The sequence below is a fragment of the Gossypium raimondii genome, chromosome 5, assembly GCF_025698545.1.
Source record: "Gossypium raimondii isolate GPD5lz chromosome 5, ASM2569854v1, whole genome shotgun sequence".
In the NCBI taxonomy this organism is placed as follows: Eukaryota; Viridiplantae; Streptophyta; class Magnoliopsida; order Malvales; family Malvaceae; genus Gossypium; species Gossypium raimondii.
The window spans coordinates 14398189-14416124 of NC_068569.1; the positions used below are offsets into that span (position 1 = coordinate 14398189).

Sequence of the window (17936 nt, forward strand, 5' to 3'; positions counted from 1 at the left end):
TAATAAAAGAAGTCTAATCTCAATTGAAAGGAATGGAACTCAACCTGACTGTTACATCAGCTGATTTACCAATGAAATTGTGAAGTTTATATATAATAGGGTCCAATTGGATTGAACGGATTTTATTGTCGTTGGATTCTTGTATATTCGTCATTCGGGACAGATCAGACCTGTAAAAATAACCTCTTTCTTTTTTCCCTTTTAACTTATTTTGGGGTTCATTTTTCCCTTTAAAAATAAAAGATAATCTCTTCCCTTTTTCCTGGTTACTTTTTTGGTTGGTTGCAAAGAAGTTACTGCATGGTAACGCCTTAGTTGGAAAAGTCAGAATTTTCTAAATTAGTGGGTCAAGTTAAGCTCACAGGGCCCATGACTCCTTTGATTAGTGGGCCCTACAAGAGCCCGGCGTGGTTTTTGTTTGTTTTTGCGTTGAGACGTTACGAAAAAAGGTGCTCAATAATCAGAGCTAGGGAGACCCCCTGACAACAACAGTATGTAAGAAAACAACGAAAATCAAAATAATTGATAAAAGTAGCCCTAAAACCTACACACCTGCTACTAGCAGCTGAAGTTGATAGGTAATCTTTCTTTTTTCATACATATATCGAATCATTTTGTTTTGTCCGATTTGATCCAAATAGTTGAAATTCAATTGAATATACAAAATTAACCACCCAAACTTGTAGCGCTCGCATCGCATGTATCTTCATTAATGCTGATGTTGTTATCTTTTACTACACAGTTGAGAGACAGCGGCAGCTTACGACACCCCTTTAAATTTATCTCATCATCATATGCCTGCACGTGCCAGTGCATCGCCGACATTTCTTTTACCTTTCAAGAGACCCGTTAATTATATGCACCCCCGCCCCATCGGGCAGTAAGTCAGTGAGCAGCTCATTCATTACTTATTTAATTCATTTGCCAATATTACTTTTCCACCAACGGTGAGTTTGATTTTTGGGAGTTTCAAAAATTAAATAAAATTTTCTGACCAAATAAATGTTGGTATTTAAACAGAATAGTGATGATTAAAGTTGTAAATGAATAAAGCGTTTGACGTATTATTTGTAAATTGTTTATATAATGTTCACTTATGTTTATTTTTTAAGTTAAATAAACGAAGATATATTCTTTTTTTTAATAAACGAGTTTAAATAAAAGTGTGTTTGATTCATTTATATTTGCGAATATATTTATTTATAAACTTATAACACCCTTAACCCGAATTCGTTGCTGTAACAGGGTTACGGAGCATTACTGGAGTTTACAAATTAATTTTCAGACATTTCATTTCATCTAGTATTGTCCCTTAAACGAGTCCTCAAGACCCAAATTTACGCATTAGAAACACATAGGGACTAAGTAGAAAACTCAAAAATATTTTTGAAAATATTTAAAGTTTCCAACACTGCAGGGGTCACACGGCCGTGTTTCAGCCCGTGCCCGTGCCCATGTGAGTATACTGACTTGGGTCACACGGCCAAGTCACACGCCCGTGTGCTAGGCCATGTGAGCATTCTGTCTTGTGCAATTTTAATATACAGGGGACACACGACCGTGTGTCACACACGGTTGAGACACACGCCCGCGTCTCTGCCCGTGTGGATGAAAATAGACCATTTTACAAGCCATATTTCCACCCAATTTTGTGTCTATCTACAATCAACATTACACACATCAACAAGCCATAACTAGACATTTAAAACAAACCAAAATAAGTGGCTAAACTCAACACACTACATATAAGCCATCATTAAACAAAATACTTATACATGCCATTATAACCAAAATCAAAACATTCAAAAATACCGATAGAACCGATGGATAGTATGATATATCTCCGACAAACTTCCAACCCAATCGAGCTTCCGATAATTTGAAAAGTAGGAGAAAACAAATACATAAGCAATGAATGCTTAGTAAGCTCATATAAACTTTAATCATAATACTTCCTTTTCAAATATGAAATTTATACTTATCAAGAATAATATAATATTGCTACCACAATACTCATGAAGTTATACTTAACAACTCACTAAGTGAATAAATATATAATATCACTTATACATAATATTCCTAGCATAGTAGGATTTTAAACAACTTTAACTCTTCCAAATTTTCTTTATTTTCATTTGCGTTTCTTTACTTTCCACGCTTAATCCATATGCATAACACACCAGTCATAAGCATATCATTCAACCATAGATACAAGTTAGTGCATTTAAACATTGACCTTTTTTGAATTAATCACACGATAACTCATTTTATAAGAAATTGCATAACTTAAAACTTACCACTCTTTCATAAGCACAGTATATTTTCATTTGAGCACTTACCCTTTCAACGCATCATATAATAAACATATTACCATTTAACTAGTAACCTGGCACTTGTCTAAGCGTCAACAATAACACTTGTTAGCATATTTGAACATATTTCATATAAATTCAACATTGATAAACTTATTTTATCAACATATCACACTTGAGTTTATTACTGATCACAACTTACATAATTTTCATGTATCAACATATCAATATATTGATCTATATACATATCATGACACATATCATTCTCTTATTGTTTCTTCATATACATATATCATCCAAAAACAACTCCTGTTATTATACCATTCGAAGAGCGACTTACGGATATGAGTACATTGTTTTCAGAAGCCCGAAGGTTGAACAGAAGCTCATGAGAGCTAAACAAAAAGTAAACACGAAAGTTCGCAACAAATATTGAACCTCGGTATAATTGGGTAATTTGTCGTCAATTCATCCTTTACATTCGTAGTGCCTTAACCCAGTTATGGTCTTATCATCAGAATGCCATAGCCCAACTATGGTCTTGCATATAAACACTGCCATGGTCCAACCATGGTCTTACGTTCACAGTGTCATAACCCAGTTATGGTCTTATCCCTCAATTCATCTTTTGCCACATAATGATTGTACTTAATCTCACGTTCCACTTGTTTTGAACATTTAATTCAATTTCATAATTTAACAATAACTTTGTTTTCAGTAATAGATATGAATAAATACATAATACCAGTAATCAATTTAATAAATAAACATTAAAGTTTAACCATACAAACTTACCTGAATTGAATTGTAATAATTGCGTAGTTCGGGGCTATTTCGCTATTTTTCTTTTTCACAGTATCTACGAAATCTTGATCTAAAATATATAATTACTCATTCATTAACATATATTTCAGTTCCAATTCATTTCACTATTTATAACCTTCAATTTTATCAAATTTACATAATTACCCAACTTTTACAATTTAGTCCATTAACTAATTAATCTATTAAATCAACTAAGTTTCCTCAATTAAAAATTTATCCAAATATTCTAGGCCATCAAACAGCCATTGATAAAACATAAATTTAATAAAAACCCTAATATTTTAACCATTTTCACAATTTGATCTTAACATCAATATTTAACAAAATCACTTTATAATATCATCATACAACAAAATTAAAGCTCTAACCCCACTTGATATTAATAATTTATTTTAATATATTAATTTAGACAAAAAATTCATTTCATGCAATTTAGTTATTTTGACATTTTACAAAATTACCCTTAAAATTTTACTTTTATTCAATTTAATCCTTGAGCCTAAAACATGCAAATTATCCATTTTTAATGAAAACCCATGCTAGTTGAATATTCATATATTTTCCAACTTCTCCTCTCCATTCCACATCCTTAATGTATATAACATGCTTATATGTAATATTATCTATAATTCTACTATTTACTTATGTTCATATCAAAGTTGTCCACTTAAGTCATAGTCAATAAATTATTTATATCTTGAGCTACAGAATTCTAAATTAAGATTCCCTTAATGTTTTTGAAACTAGACTCAAATACCTTTCTACCATAAAATTTTTAAAATTTATAGTTTAGCCAATAAGTACAAAAAATCTTCAAATTTATCCATATTCTGTTGTTTGACAGCTTTGACATTTGCTTACTAAAAATTAATTATCTCTTAGTACGGGGTTTGGATGATGTTTCCGTTTGTTTCTCTTAAAATAGACTCATCAAGAATTTAAACATATAAATTTAAACCACTAATTATTTTTTTACAATTTTTAATGATTTTCCAAAGTCAGAACAGGGGAACCCGAAATCAATTTGACCCTGTCTCACAAAAATTCATATATCTCATAATATGAAATTCTTTTGCTTACACCGTTTCTTCCATGTAAAATTAGACTCAATAGGATTTAATTTAATACTTTAATTAACCTATAATTCAATTTCTAAAATTTTGATGAATTTTTAAAGTCAAATTACTGTTGCTGCCCAAAATTGTTTTAGTGTAAAATGTTGATAATCAAATTTATAACACCCTCCTTTCCTTTCTCTACAATATTTCCCATCACTTCCTCTTATTTCCTTCACTAACATATCAATAACATAGAACCTTATATAATAAAAATCTACTTTAACATCATTTTCATACTTTTTCAATAATATCAAACTCAAAAATATATTGAAATTTTGATGTTCTTACCTTGTTCTATTGATTTCAATCATTAACTTGATTTTCTCTCTCGTCTAGCTTCTATTTCTTAAATCTAACTTGATATTCTAGCTCCCCATTGTCTCATTATTATTTTTCTCTCTTGGTAGCTATGAAAATTCTTTTAATTTCTCAATGAAAATAGTGAATTTTTGGTAAAATAACCAAATTGTAAAGAAAGAAAATTTTCTTTCTTCTCTTCTCTTCTCACGTGAGTGCATTGAAAGATGATGAAAATTCTTCATCTTTTTTTATACTAATTAAAATAATAATAAAATATCTCATTAAAATAATAATAAAATAATATTTATCTAATTAAATAATTATAAAATATCATAAAATATCTCTAATATCATCATTGCCTTCTACAGTTCTCTCTCTTTCTAATTGACCATTTCACCCTTTATGATATTTTAAAATTTCATCTTTAAGTCATCACTTAATTTGGTAAAATTATGATTTAGTCTCTCATAATTCTTCACCTATTCAATTTGGTCCATTTTCCTTAGTTTCTAAATCATTCCACCCTTAAAATATTTGCACTATTGGTCTTTCAATTTTTCATATTTACACTTTATCCCTCAAATTTTAAGTATTTACTCTTGGGCAACAAAACTTTTCTCACTTTTACGATTTAATCCTTTCTTGAATTAATATGTCATAACTCAAAATTTTCCTTTTTGTCACTTTATTTCCTCATTTTACAATATATAAATGATACTATCTTACTTTCTTACTGTAATAATTTTCAAGGTATTACAAAACTATTTATTTAAAGATAATATTTTGTTAAAATAATATTTTCCTCTATTCCTATATTTAAATTTAATTAATTTAATTAATTTTTTTGTTTGTTTGTTTGGTTTATTTTTCGACAACATGTTCATTAAGAATATTAAATGAATCTAGCATAATATATCAAATAATTATTTAAACATATTCTAAATTCTCATAGTCTCCTAGAAACTGGAATTGGATTCTTCAGGCTTCGTCTCATCTAACTACGTCCAAGTGCCCCGACCAAATATACGACAGACAGATCACGAATAAGGGACGGACCGACCATCGGCATTAATTGGCAAATTAAAAGGACTTTCACGTTACAACGATAAATAAGAAAGGTATTCTGGTGGGTGTGTTCTAGACCTGACAGCCTTGTTGTGCAGCAGCTAAACTAATACTGTTCATATTTTGTTTGCAGTAAATAAATAATTAAGCCCTGATAATGATGATGATATGATGATCTCACTGTTATCAATCTGAGAACCTGAACCTCAATATGAAGCCATCTCTCTTTTCTCTCTCCAATATGCTCATATACGCACGCATAAATCCCTGCCATCTGCAACCAACTATGCATTTGCATTTATTACCCCTCTCCTCCTCTCCAATGACTAACTAACATGAATCCCTATTAGATTTTTTTTAAGCCTCAACTTCAATTTCTCTTGTCTTTCCGAGAAACCACTTCTAAGTTTTTCCCCGTTTTGGAAGGCCTTTCAGGTGCGCTGTAGCAGCTGCATCCCCCCGACCCTTAAACCATTTTAAGATCAACCCTTCTCAAAAATAACTTCTCTCCTTCATTTTAAGTGTTTCTCTTCATATATATTTAGTTTGCATGTTACTTACCCTCGTTGTCCTATCCATTCCATTCATCCCCAATCACAACGATCCTTCATTTGTTGCACAATCACAAACTTTTCTCACTTTCCGTCTCTTGTTTTCTCATTGCAAGACATACAAGTTGGATAGCTGTGCTGGAAGATGTTAGCAGTTGAAGAAATTCTGAGTGAACTTGCCGAGGAGGAAGTAAATGGGCATGGGTTGCCGCCGGGGTTTCGGTTTCACCCCACTGACGAGGAACTGGTAACCTTTTATTTGGCTTCCAAGGTATTTCATGGAAGCTTCTGTGGAGTGGAGATTGCTGAGGTTGACCTTAACAGATGCGAACCTTGGGAGCTTCCAGGTATATATATGTTTTGCTTATCGACAAAGCCAAAATTAATAGCGTGATTATATGATATTACCCGGAATATTCTCTATCCGCCATACATCATTGCATCTTTTTTAGCATCTTACTGGATGCTTCTATAGATTCCTCAGATGAGTTCCGTTTCTTTCTTCTCAGCTGAGCCTGAGAAGATGCTCTTTTCCATGTCCCTTGTATTTTTCTTTTTGGATAAGCTTAAAATGCCGGTTTCCTTTTTAGTGGAGTCTAGTTAAGACAATGTAGACTAGTTAAGCTGTAGTTGTGTCTTCATAATCCTGTCGCATCTTGGTTTTGTTCTTCTATGAAGAAGCATAGTTTTGTGTTGGCTAGCGAGCGCCGAGATATTTAATATTAAAATAGGCCTAGAGCATTTCGTAAGGAGGAAGTTGCAGTACATAAATGTTTAGTAAGTATGTTTCCAGGAAATCCTTCAGCACACTCTAAACGGAAGAGCCCTTGCTAAGAGCACGGGTCTTGTAAACTGTTAACATGTCCACCAAAATTCGGAGACATGTTGGGTTTAACGCCATATATATATTTATTTAAAGGATTGGAACATTGTCTGATTGTCATGCAATATATACCATTAGTATTCTGACTCAATTCATAAATTTAGTGCACTTGAGAGACGGAAAAATTAAAGGATTATTGATGAATATATATACGCATATTAAATATAAATATAAAGTCTTGTCCATCTTTAGTTGAAGCTAGTAAATATGTGTAGTAGCAATTAATTTGATGTGAACGGTGATCAGATGTTGCGAAAATGGGGGAGAGGGAGTGGTACTTCTTCAGCTTGAGGGACAGGAAATACCCAAGCGGGCTGAGAACAAACAGAGCCACTGGAGCTGGGTACTGGAAAGCCACAGGCAAAGATAGGGAAGTGTACAGTGCCTCAACCGGAGCTCTTTTGGGAATGAAAAAAACCCTTGTTTTCTACAAGGGCAGGGCACCCCGTGGAGAGAAGACCAAGTGGGTCATGCATGAGTACCGCTTGGACGGTGACTTCTCCTGCCGCCCCTCCTGCAAGGTAATGGGCCCCACCGCCACACGTGCGCCGTGGGAATCTCATCTCAATCAACTTGTTTGTCGCTTTCTGGGTTTGACTTGTTATGTTTATACGATATATATTGTGGAACTGATCATCTGCAATTGATAAGGAGGGTATGGTGGTATTATGGTGTTGCGTGCATGACGATTTGACAACTTTCACCTTATTGTTAACCACTAGAGCAAGCAGGGTAGTTTTTGATGTGATTGGTTTGGTTTTTCACTCCATCACTGTTATATGGCTGTCAGTACGTAGCAGTTACCATTTCTACATTTAATTATTCTTACAAAGCTGCTTCACCTTCGACCACCGTTTTCATAATTAGTAGTTAATTAACCTGTTAATGCACTAATTAGAAAGAAGGCTAAACCATGCACCCGCGAAACATGTTCCTAAGTCCAAACTAAATGGTTCTAATATAACCTGCTTTGTTTGTGCTTAAATCTTCTTGTCCTTGTTACCACTTAAGATGGTTTTTTTTGTAGGAAGAATGGGTGATTTGCAGAATATTTCATAAAACAAGTGAGAAGAATGTTCCAAAGTCTAAACTAAATGATTCTAACATAACCTGCTTTGTTTGTGCTTAAATATTCTTTCCCTTGTTACCACTTAATATGGTTTTTTTTTTTTTTGTAGGAAGAATGGGTGATTTGCAGAATATTTCATAAAACAAGTGAGAAGAAGAATGCCCTTGCTCAAGGTCAAAGCTATGTACTGGCAATGTCTTCGTCTTCAACAACTTTCTTGCCTCCGTTGCTTGAAACTCCGACACCGTTGTTAAAATCTGAGTCTCAAACTCTAATGCAAGCTCACAACTCTTTTTTGATTCACCGCCATGAAAATGACCTGAAAAGCCTGATAAACCCAGTTGTCTCAGAGTCACAATCCCAATCCCAGCTCTTCCCATCTAATGGGTTCCAACCCTCCTTTTCACCCACTTCCACTTTTGCCACAACCGACAAGAACGCTGTGACAAACACCACCTCATCAGCAGCTATGCTCTTCAAGTCCCTACTCTCACATCAAGATTGCTTATTTAAGGAACAAGCTGCTTTTCCCAAACAGTGTAAGGCAGAGGCTGATTTTTCCTATTTAAATCTGCCTGCTGCCAACAACACCTTGAACTGGATGGATAGGATTCATCCCAGCCCACCATGTCAAAACCCTTTGTTCTTCGACATGGATTATAGCGTGTTGGGGTTTGCTGAAGGTGTTAGGGGCACTGCTCGGGGGGACACTAACGCACATGACATGTCCACTTCAATTGCCATTCATACGGCCAGCGGTCAGATGATTTTAAATCCTCCCACCACCACAGCCTCTGGAGAATCCGGGCCGCTAGATTGATAAAATCTTAAATATTGTTAAGAATAGGATTCCTACTATCTAACTATGTCCATATCAGTAGATTGGGTGATGAGTTTTAATCGTTACATTTACGTTTACGTGTATCTGGAGCAGAATTTAGTATTTATCAGCTCTAATGAATATTGTTCTACTTACCTTTGTATTGTAGAACCTGCAGCCCGCTCTGCCAACAGCTTTTCTTAAAATTGTGATAAAAGAAAAAACCAAAAGCTGCTGCCGTTCCAGATGTACGCTTGAAGAGCTGCAATATAAAATTCGGTTGGAGTGTGAGACAAGGGCAAAGAAAAAGAAAAAGCTCGAATTGAATTATCGCTAATTGATTTAATAAAAAAGTTCAACTGAAATTTGTGCATGTGTTTTTTTGTTCAAAACAAATTTAAAATATTAAAAAATTTCATGACTATTTATTTTTCTGTTTAATTCAAAAAAGTTTAAAAGAAATAAAAGAACCAAAAAAAATATAATAACAAACATTACATTATAAACATTAAATTTTTACTATTCTTTGTTTAAATTTTTTCTTTTGACTTTTTAAAGCTTAATTTTAAGTTTTTCAAATATTTTTAGTTTTCATATTTTTTTCAAGCTCATTGTCAAAATATTTATAAAAATATTAATTTTTATATGTTGGACTTATATAAAGTATTAGATATTTCTTTTCTTGGGCCTATAATATACTCGTTTAATTTAATTAATGATGTAATTTCAAACAAAATTAATGGATTACTGAAATGCTCAAAAACATTTAATTCATCTGACCAATTAATCGAATTAATTTAATTTAATAGATAAATTCAATTAAAACCAAAACAAGAAAATGCACAAAGCAAATGAGTGAGCAGCGAGGGTAAGGTTTTGTTTGATGGGATGGGATGAAATGAAAGGTGTTTACAATGTTTGACGTCACTTATAGGCTATAAGTAGCCTTCTGGGGATGGGGGAATAGGGTGTTTTGGGCATTGTACCTTGTACCTAAAGTTAGTAGGGGCATTGTGTAGGGAGACAAGAGGTTTTGGGCATGGATGATGGATATATCATGCATTTATGAGGTATTAGTCATTATTGGATTAGAATAGTGGATGTCATCATCAATTTCTTGAGCTATTAGACGTAGATTCACTTGTCTTCATTCATTTTCTTTTTCACTCTCTTCTTCGGCTCCCTGAAATGCATGCAAGGAAAACAGATAAAAAAGCTGATTCATTGAAGATTTACTGAATTTGAAACCAATGATCTATTGGCTATTCAACGTACGTTCATCAGTAATTGAATGCACCGACGTCTGAAATTTAACTTTTACCATAAACCATTTTTGTTTTAGATATTGATTTACCATAACCATCCAGTAAAAATTGCAAACTCCAATTGATGGTGGAAATACCCTTTCCGTCCTTGTTCGTTCTTTGTTGTACGTCATCCTTACTCTTTCTGTCTTTCTTTTAAATCTTACCTTAAATATATTTCCCCTTTCTTTTCACTTAAAATTTTCAAAATATTGGCATAAAAAAATTAAAATATCTTTTTTCAATATATAAAAAATTAAAAAACATTGTTTGATGTAATACAATTATTTCTAATAATTTTAACTGTTATTTAATAAAATATAATTTATTATTAAATTTTAATTATACATTAAATTATCAATACATTCTAAACTAATATTTTTAATAGTCATTTTATACTTTCATCTCACTACCACAGTTACGATTAAATCTAAATACATATACCACCATTGAATTTAATCTCACTACTATAATATTCAGTCTTACCGCTACCACTATTTTTAATTTCACCAAAAGCAAAACACATCACCTATCCAAAGGAAACCTTAAAGGTGATAACAATGAACTAAACATCTACAAACTCATCTTTGTCCAAGGAGAAACATATTATGCTCCCTTTCGTGTTAGGATGGCAATGGAGTGGGGTGAGGGCAAATGTTACTAAATTCATCGCCATTTCACAATTGATGCACTTTACTCCACCACTCATCCCACAATATTATAGATATATAATCTTAAAAACCACTAACACGAATGTTAGATGTATCCATCCTCACCCCATCCTGCTCTACCTTAATTTAATTTTTGCTAATTGTCTTTATATTTTCAATATTTTTAAAGTGAAGTAAATATTTAAATATAAAATATATAATTTTTTCCCTATAATACTTTATTATATTTTTACCCTTTTAATATATATATAAAAACATAAAATGACAATTTTATGAAGCGAGACGGGGTAAGATGAGGTGCGGCAATTACCATTAACCACTTCATTCTCATTGTCCAAAAGAAAAAAGCCCACCTCGCCTCACCTCACAAGCCGCATTCACTTTTCAAAAACAAAATCCGCTCCATTTGAAGTGAATTAGTTTAGAATCCATTGGATATTTCGGGTTTTGTAAACCCTAATCCTTATGCATTGTCGCTTCATATGGCTCGCAACAAAATGAATCAACGAGCAGCCTCGCTTAACTTGATTAAAATTAATTTCACTAACTCCGAATGAAGATGATTATTTATTGTAAAGTTAAATTTTATTATTAGCCTTTATGTAAGTTGCATACTAAGTTCATATGCTTTAATTTCGACATTTTTAGTTTTTGTACTTAATGAATTTTACAATATTGTATTGAATAAATGTTAGTTGTTAAATTCATTAAATTAAGTTATGCTCTTTTCTAAAATCGATACTACAAAATATTATATCATCTTACTATTTTCATATATTTCTAAGAAAAGCAGTTAAAGAATTTTAAGATATCGTTTGTGTTAAAATTGAAATTCCAAAATTTTAAAACTATAAAACTAAGAATGAATGATTAAATTGGATAATATAGACTAAATCTACAACTTTACGAATGGTATAAGGCTAATAGTAAATTTTCATCAAATAAATTTAATTATTATCATTTGAGTTAAGATTAAAATTTCAAAAATAAAAGTCAACTATTCCAAAAAAATAGAATGTCAAAATTAGTCAAATTAATATATATATTAGATTCACAATTTACATAAACTTCAACAACTAATAGCAAAATTTGACTTTGTCAAGATGAATATTCAACAATTCGGCACTCAAACCCAAAATAACGTATTAATTATGTATTTATTGTAACACCCCTTACCCGTATTAAACACCGGAATAGAGTACGAGGCATTACTAGAACACATACACTTGTAAACGTATTTAACTGAGTTATAAAACTTCATCTAAATTAAAACTTTCAAATTATTAACATGCTTTTAAAATTCTTCATAATATATCCTCAAAATATTATATTTATAATAAATATGACCTACAAGACCCAATACATATTCATGCAGTTTACAAGTCTTAATAATTCAATGCTTCATTTCCATTTCATTCAATTCACAAATTTCTCATGTTCACAATTCAAATCATTAAGTTCAATTTTAATACGTATTTACCATTTAACTCAACCTTTATCGATTGTACCATTCATTTACACATTTATGAAATTCTCAATTTTACAATGAAAATATCAATTTAGCTTAAATAATAACATCAATTCAACTCATCATCCTAGTATAAATTCACTACCACTTATCCATTTACTATAATTCTTTTGGGCCCATTTGTCACTTACCATCCTTAATCAAAGTAGGGAACGATTACGAAAAACTGAGTACTTCACTTCCACTTTGCCATAGTATAACTATGGTCTTGCGTATGATCACTTAGCACTTTCCGAAGCCATAGCCCTGCCATGGTCTTACACGGATCACATTTATCACTTGTCATTTATCACTGATCAGATAAGTGCAACTAAAGCTACCACTTGTCACTTGTCACTTATCACTGATCTGATAAGTGCAACTAAAGCTACCACTTATTACTTGTCGCTTATCACTGATCAGATAAGTGTAGCTAAACTACCACTTATCACTTGTCACTTATCACTAATCAGATAAGTGTAGCTAAAGCTACCACTTATCACTTGTCGCTGATCAGAAGTACTCAAATCCGACGTTCCGCACAATTTGATCATTTATTCGATTTTCGCATTGTTATTTTATTATCAATTCATCAACAAATATATCTCATCATACAATATATAATTCATGAAATTAACATGTAATCATTAAATTTCAACCATATAAACTTCATATTTTATTACATTTCTACACTCATTTCCTATGCATATCACACAAGATATAAACATATCATTCGACCATAGTCGCAAGCTAGTGTATTTAAACATAACTCTTTTTGGAACTAACCACATGATAAACCATTTCACTACAGATTACATAATTTAAACCTGACCACCTTTTTTTTTATGATCACAAGCATATTTCTAATTAGGCACTTACCATTTCAATGCATAACTTATAAAATTAACGTGGCATAATCCAACCACTACTTGGCCAAAGCCTAAGTATGTACACCAAATATGTTGGCCAAATACACATATAACATAAGCATTATAAGCATGGATGAGCACAACATTTATTCATGTATCACGCTTATCAACATGTGTTAATTCATAAACCATTCATGACATTACTTCATGTCAAATCATATACCGAATATACCATACATACATACTATGAAACTTTATTTTCACACATGAGCTTAAACCATTACCAATAATGCAAAATTATAAGCATCATTTCTATTTCATCATTTATCAATTATAATCAAGCATATGACCAATTATACACAAATCATTCATATATTTTCCCAATTTTCCTCCTCTTCCTCTCCATTCCACATCCTTAATGTGTATAACACATTTAAACAACATTTTCCATACTATAACTATTTTCCTGTATTTAAATTCAAGCTGTCCATCTGTGTCAAAGTCACTAATTTATTTATATCTCGAGCTACAGAGCTCCAAATTAAGATCCGTTAATTTTCCTTGAAACTAGATTCACATATCTTCTTACCATAACATTTTAAGAATTTTTAGTTTAGCCAAATAGTACAGTTTATTCTTTAAGTTTTCCCCTATTTCACTGCTCGACAGTTCTGACCTCTCTTCACTAAAAATTAATTATCTCATTGTACAGATTTCAGATATTTTTTGTTTATTTCTTTGAAAATAGATTCATTTAGGATTCTAAAAATATAAACTTTATCCCATAATTATTTTTTTACAATTTTTTAAAATTTTCCGAAGTCAGAATAGGGGATTCGGAACTCATTCTGACTCTGTCTAACTAAAATTCAGATATCTCAAAATATATAACTCTTTTGCTTTTTCTGTTTCTTTTATGTGAAAACAGACTCATTCAACTTCAATTTCATATATTATTCAGACTCTAATTAAATTTCCACCATTTTTGGTGAATTTTCAAAGTCACACAGCTGTTTCTATCTAAATTGTTTTGTTGCTAAATGTACTTTTTCATAATTTCACTTTTTCTCACTTTTCTTTTTATCGATCAAGGTCAATTTCTCGTCTTTCTTGATTTATAACAATACATTTAACTTATTTAACACTCACATTTTTCAATTTAGTTCAAAAATCACTATTTAGAAAAATTACATTTCTGACCCTAAACTTTTCAGTAATTTCTATTTCGTCCCTAGGCACGAAAAATGAAATTCATGGAATTCAACCCCCTTTTCATGCCTAAACAAAATTCATATGTATTTATAACAGTTCACATATGTAATACCCCCTACCCGTATTCGTCGCCGAAATAAGGTATGAGGCATTACCAGATTTTACCGAATTTTTTTTTTCGAGATAGATTTATCATATTCATAAGATAATTTCATCACATACCAAAACCAAAATTTGTTAGCCATACCAATGGCTAACCATACATTCATTTCACATTAACATCTACTTTACTATTATTACTAGCTTATACATGCCATTGATTTCCCAAAATAAAGTTCCTTTATGTACCAAGATCTCGAGATTGATAGTGTGATGTGTCTCCGACCAAATCCGACCTCCGAGCTCTTAACTCTACAAACAGGGGAAAAAGAAACAGGGTAAGCACTTTGTGCTTAGTAAGTTCATGCAACAGGAATTATACTTACCATACTTATACATCCATCGTTTAATAACACAAGCACACATCCAATTCACATAAACATATACCTATCACATACAAACTCAACATCATACAAATTCATTACTCATCAATTCCATGATTTCCATTTCCTTGTTATTTTTCCATATTTATCCCGTTGAACTACTTAGAATTTCGATGGATTTTCAGGGGTACACCTAAGTGTACAAATTCCGGGTCCGTCAATTCATATTCATGTGCGCACATTTCCATTTCAGAAAGCACACTCCCGTGAACCTCATCCTTACAGTGGGATTACCAGTCCGAGCTAAATCACAGAATATAAACTCATAGAGTATTGTCGGGATTACCGGTCCAAAGCTAAATCCCACAACGACAATTACTCTAATGAGCTTGGATATGAATTACCATCGAGCTAAATTGAGACCCTAATTCGGATTACCGTCCGGCTAAATCCATTTTCCACATATTCTTCGGAGGGCTATATCAGATAGGATCACCCGTCCGGCTAGATCCCTTTACCGTCAATTCCTTTTCAAAGATCCATCAATTTTCCTTTCATTCAACCGGGATTTATTTCCTCTTTTCATCCAGAATATCAATACTTCATCAGTTATCATACAATAAACATCCAAATCATATTCACATCAATAACAAACATTTCAAGCATTTATGAATATAATTCAAGTTACACAAACTTACCTCGACACTTGTTCGTAAACAAAAATCTACTAATCCCGAACTTTTTCTTTTCCTCGATCTAGCTTCGTATTTGAACTTTCTGGATCTAAATAAATAAATTTAATCATTAATCTAATACATTTCATGTTCATGTGTAAGATTCTCTATAATTCCATTATTATTTATAGTGCATTCAAAGCTGTCTCACTGAGTCATAGTCACTAAATTATTTATATATTGAGCTACGGAATTCCAAATCAAGATTCGTTAATTTTCCCCAAAACTAGACTCACATATATTCTTACCATAAAATTTTCAGAATTTTTGGTGCAGCCAATAAGTACAGTTTATTCTTTAAAGTTTCCCCTGTTTTACTGTTTGACAGTTCCGACCCCTCTTTACTAAAAATTAATTATCTTATTGTACAGAATTTTGATAATGTTTCCATTTATTTCTTCTGAAAATAGACTCATTAAGGATTCTAACCATATAAATTATAACTCATAATAATTTTTTTACAATTTTTAATGATTTTCTAAAGTCAAAACAGGGGAACCCGAATTCATTCTGACCATGTCTCACAAAATCTATTATATCTCATGATTTACAATTCCATTGCTTACACCGTTTCTTTTATAAGAAACTAGACTCGGTAAGATTTAATTTCATATTTTATTCATCCTATAATTAGATTTCTACAATTTTTGGTGATTTTTCAAAGTTAGACTACTGCTGCTGTCTAAACTGTTTTAGTGCATGGTGTTAATTACCATTTTTCCCCTAAGCTTTCAACAATGATAATTTCGTCCCTGCTCAATTAACCTCTCAATTGAGCTGATTTTTCTCAATCAACACTTTATTATATCACTTTAAACTACCTTATAACCTTTGGAAATCAGAATTTTAGCACTAAACTTTAATTCCAAATCTTTTCACAATTAGGTCCTATAAATCAATTTCTATTGAAATTACCTAATAAAATCATCTCATAAACCAATTAAAGCTTCAATTTCATCCTATCTCATCATAAAATTCCAGCACATATTCATATCAACTTTAAAATTCATTCATAAAATCAAAAACTAATGAATTTAGTAACAGGACCTAGTTGTAAAAGTCTTAGAAACACAAAAATTACAAGAAAAAGGAAAGAATTAACTCACTTGGTGCAAAAATTATGAAAAACCAGCTTGATGAAACCCTTAGGACGTTTTTGGCTGATGAGAGTGCAGAAAATGTGAAGAGTATTCTAGATATTCCAATTTGGTCCCATTTATATATTAGTGAAATTTGTTATTTTCCCATTTTACCCTTATTTCATCAATTCTCCTGATTTTTCTCAGCGTATGCCGCCCAAAATATCTCCTTTTGGGGTTATTTGCAATTTATGTCCCTCCTCATTTCACAATTGAGCTATTTAATCCCTCTAGTAACTCTTACACCTTTTTCAATTTAGTCCTTTTCCCTTAATTGACTACCTAAACATTAAAATTTTCTAACAAAATTTTAATACCATATTACTAACACTTCATAAATATTTATAAAAATATTTTTGACTCAGTTTTACGAGATCGAAGTCTCGATATCTTATTTTTTACCTATTTCCTTTAATAATTTCTTTTCTAACTAACCACTTAATTAGTAAAATTTTTCTATCGATATTTTCATACGATTTTTCCTATCATATCAATATTCATGCAAAAATATTAAAATAAATTTCTCTTTAAATCAGATTTGTGGTTACGAAACCACTATTCCGATAATTTTGAATTTGGGCCATTACAACATATTTCACAAAAATCAGAATTTTTCCTTTGAATTTCACAAGTTTACCATTTAGTCCCTAAATCTCAATTTCACCCAAAATCACTTTGTAAAAGTTGTTTATTTACTAACAACCTATCATTTTCTACCATAAATATTCAATTTTCAGCATGTTCATCCATGACACAATTTCCATACCTTGATAACTTTTCAAATAAATCCTCAAAATAAAGAGAACATGTTATCTCGATCTCAAAAATATAAAATTTATTAAAAACGGGACATGATTACTTACCAATTTATGCCAAGAAAGTCTTTTCTCTCTCTCCTAGGGTTTCCATGTAAATTTTGGGGAAGAGGATGATAGAAAAAGATAATATCAATATGTCCATGTAATTAATTATCATCTTTTAATTTCCCCAAATTCCAATTTAGTCCTTTTCTTTTTCTCAAATTCCATGGATGATTCATCAATAAAAATCTACCATCTTTTGATTGATAGTCTAT

At 31.6% G+C, this 17936-nt stretch overlaps 1 protein-coding gene and 1 long non-coding RNA gene across 2 annotated transcripts; one reads left to right on the forward strand and one right to left on the reverse strand.

Moving 5' to 3' along the window:
* The first annotated feature begins 5817 nt into the window (after positions 1-5817).
* LOC105768811 (protein CUP-SHAPED COTYLEDON 3) lies at positions 5818-9098 on the forward strand. The gene is made up of 4 exons (XM_012589000.2): positions 5818-6055; positions 6288-6518; positions 7301-7575; positions 8233-9098. The coding sequence occupies exons 2-4, from the start codon at positions 6317-6319 to the stop codon at positions 8941-8943; spliced, it is 1188 nt and encodes a 395-aa protein (XP_012444454.1). The 5' UTR covers positions 5818-6055; positions 6288-6316; the 3' UTR covers positions 8944-9098.
* A 5440-nt stretch (positions 9099-14538) lies between these two features.
* Positions 14539-16902, reverse strand: LOC128041051 (uncharacterized). The gene is made up of 3 exons (XR_008195798.1): positions 16829-16902; positions 15687-15771; positions 14539-14917 (listed from the first exon to the last, which is right to left on the reverse strand). It is a non-coding gene; the product is annotated as an uncharacterized LOC128041051 (long non-coding RNA).
* Between the last annotated feature and the right edge of the window lie 1034 nt (positions 16903-17936).

Coding starts and splice junctions, on each gene's coding strand:
- LOC105768811 (XM_012589000.2), top strand. CDS start 6,317: ATGTTAGCAGTTGAAGAAATTCTGAGTGAACTTGCCGAGGAGGAAGTA. Junction 6,519..7,300: donor CGAACCTTGGGAGCTTCCAG/GTATATATATGT, acceptor AACGGTGATCAG/ATGTTGCGAAAATGGGGGAG. Junction 7,576..8,232: donor CCTGCCGCCCCTCCTGCAAG/GTAATGGGCCCC, acceptor TTTTTTTTGTAG/GAAGAATGGGTGATTTGCAG.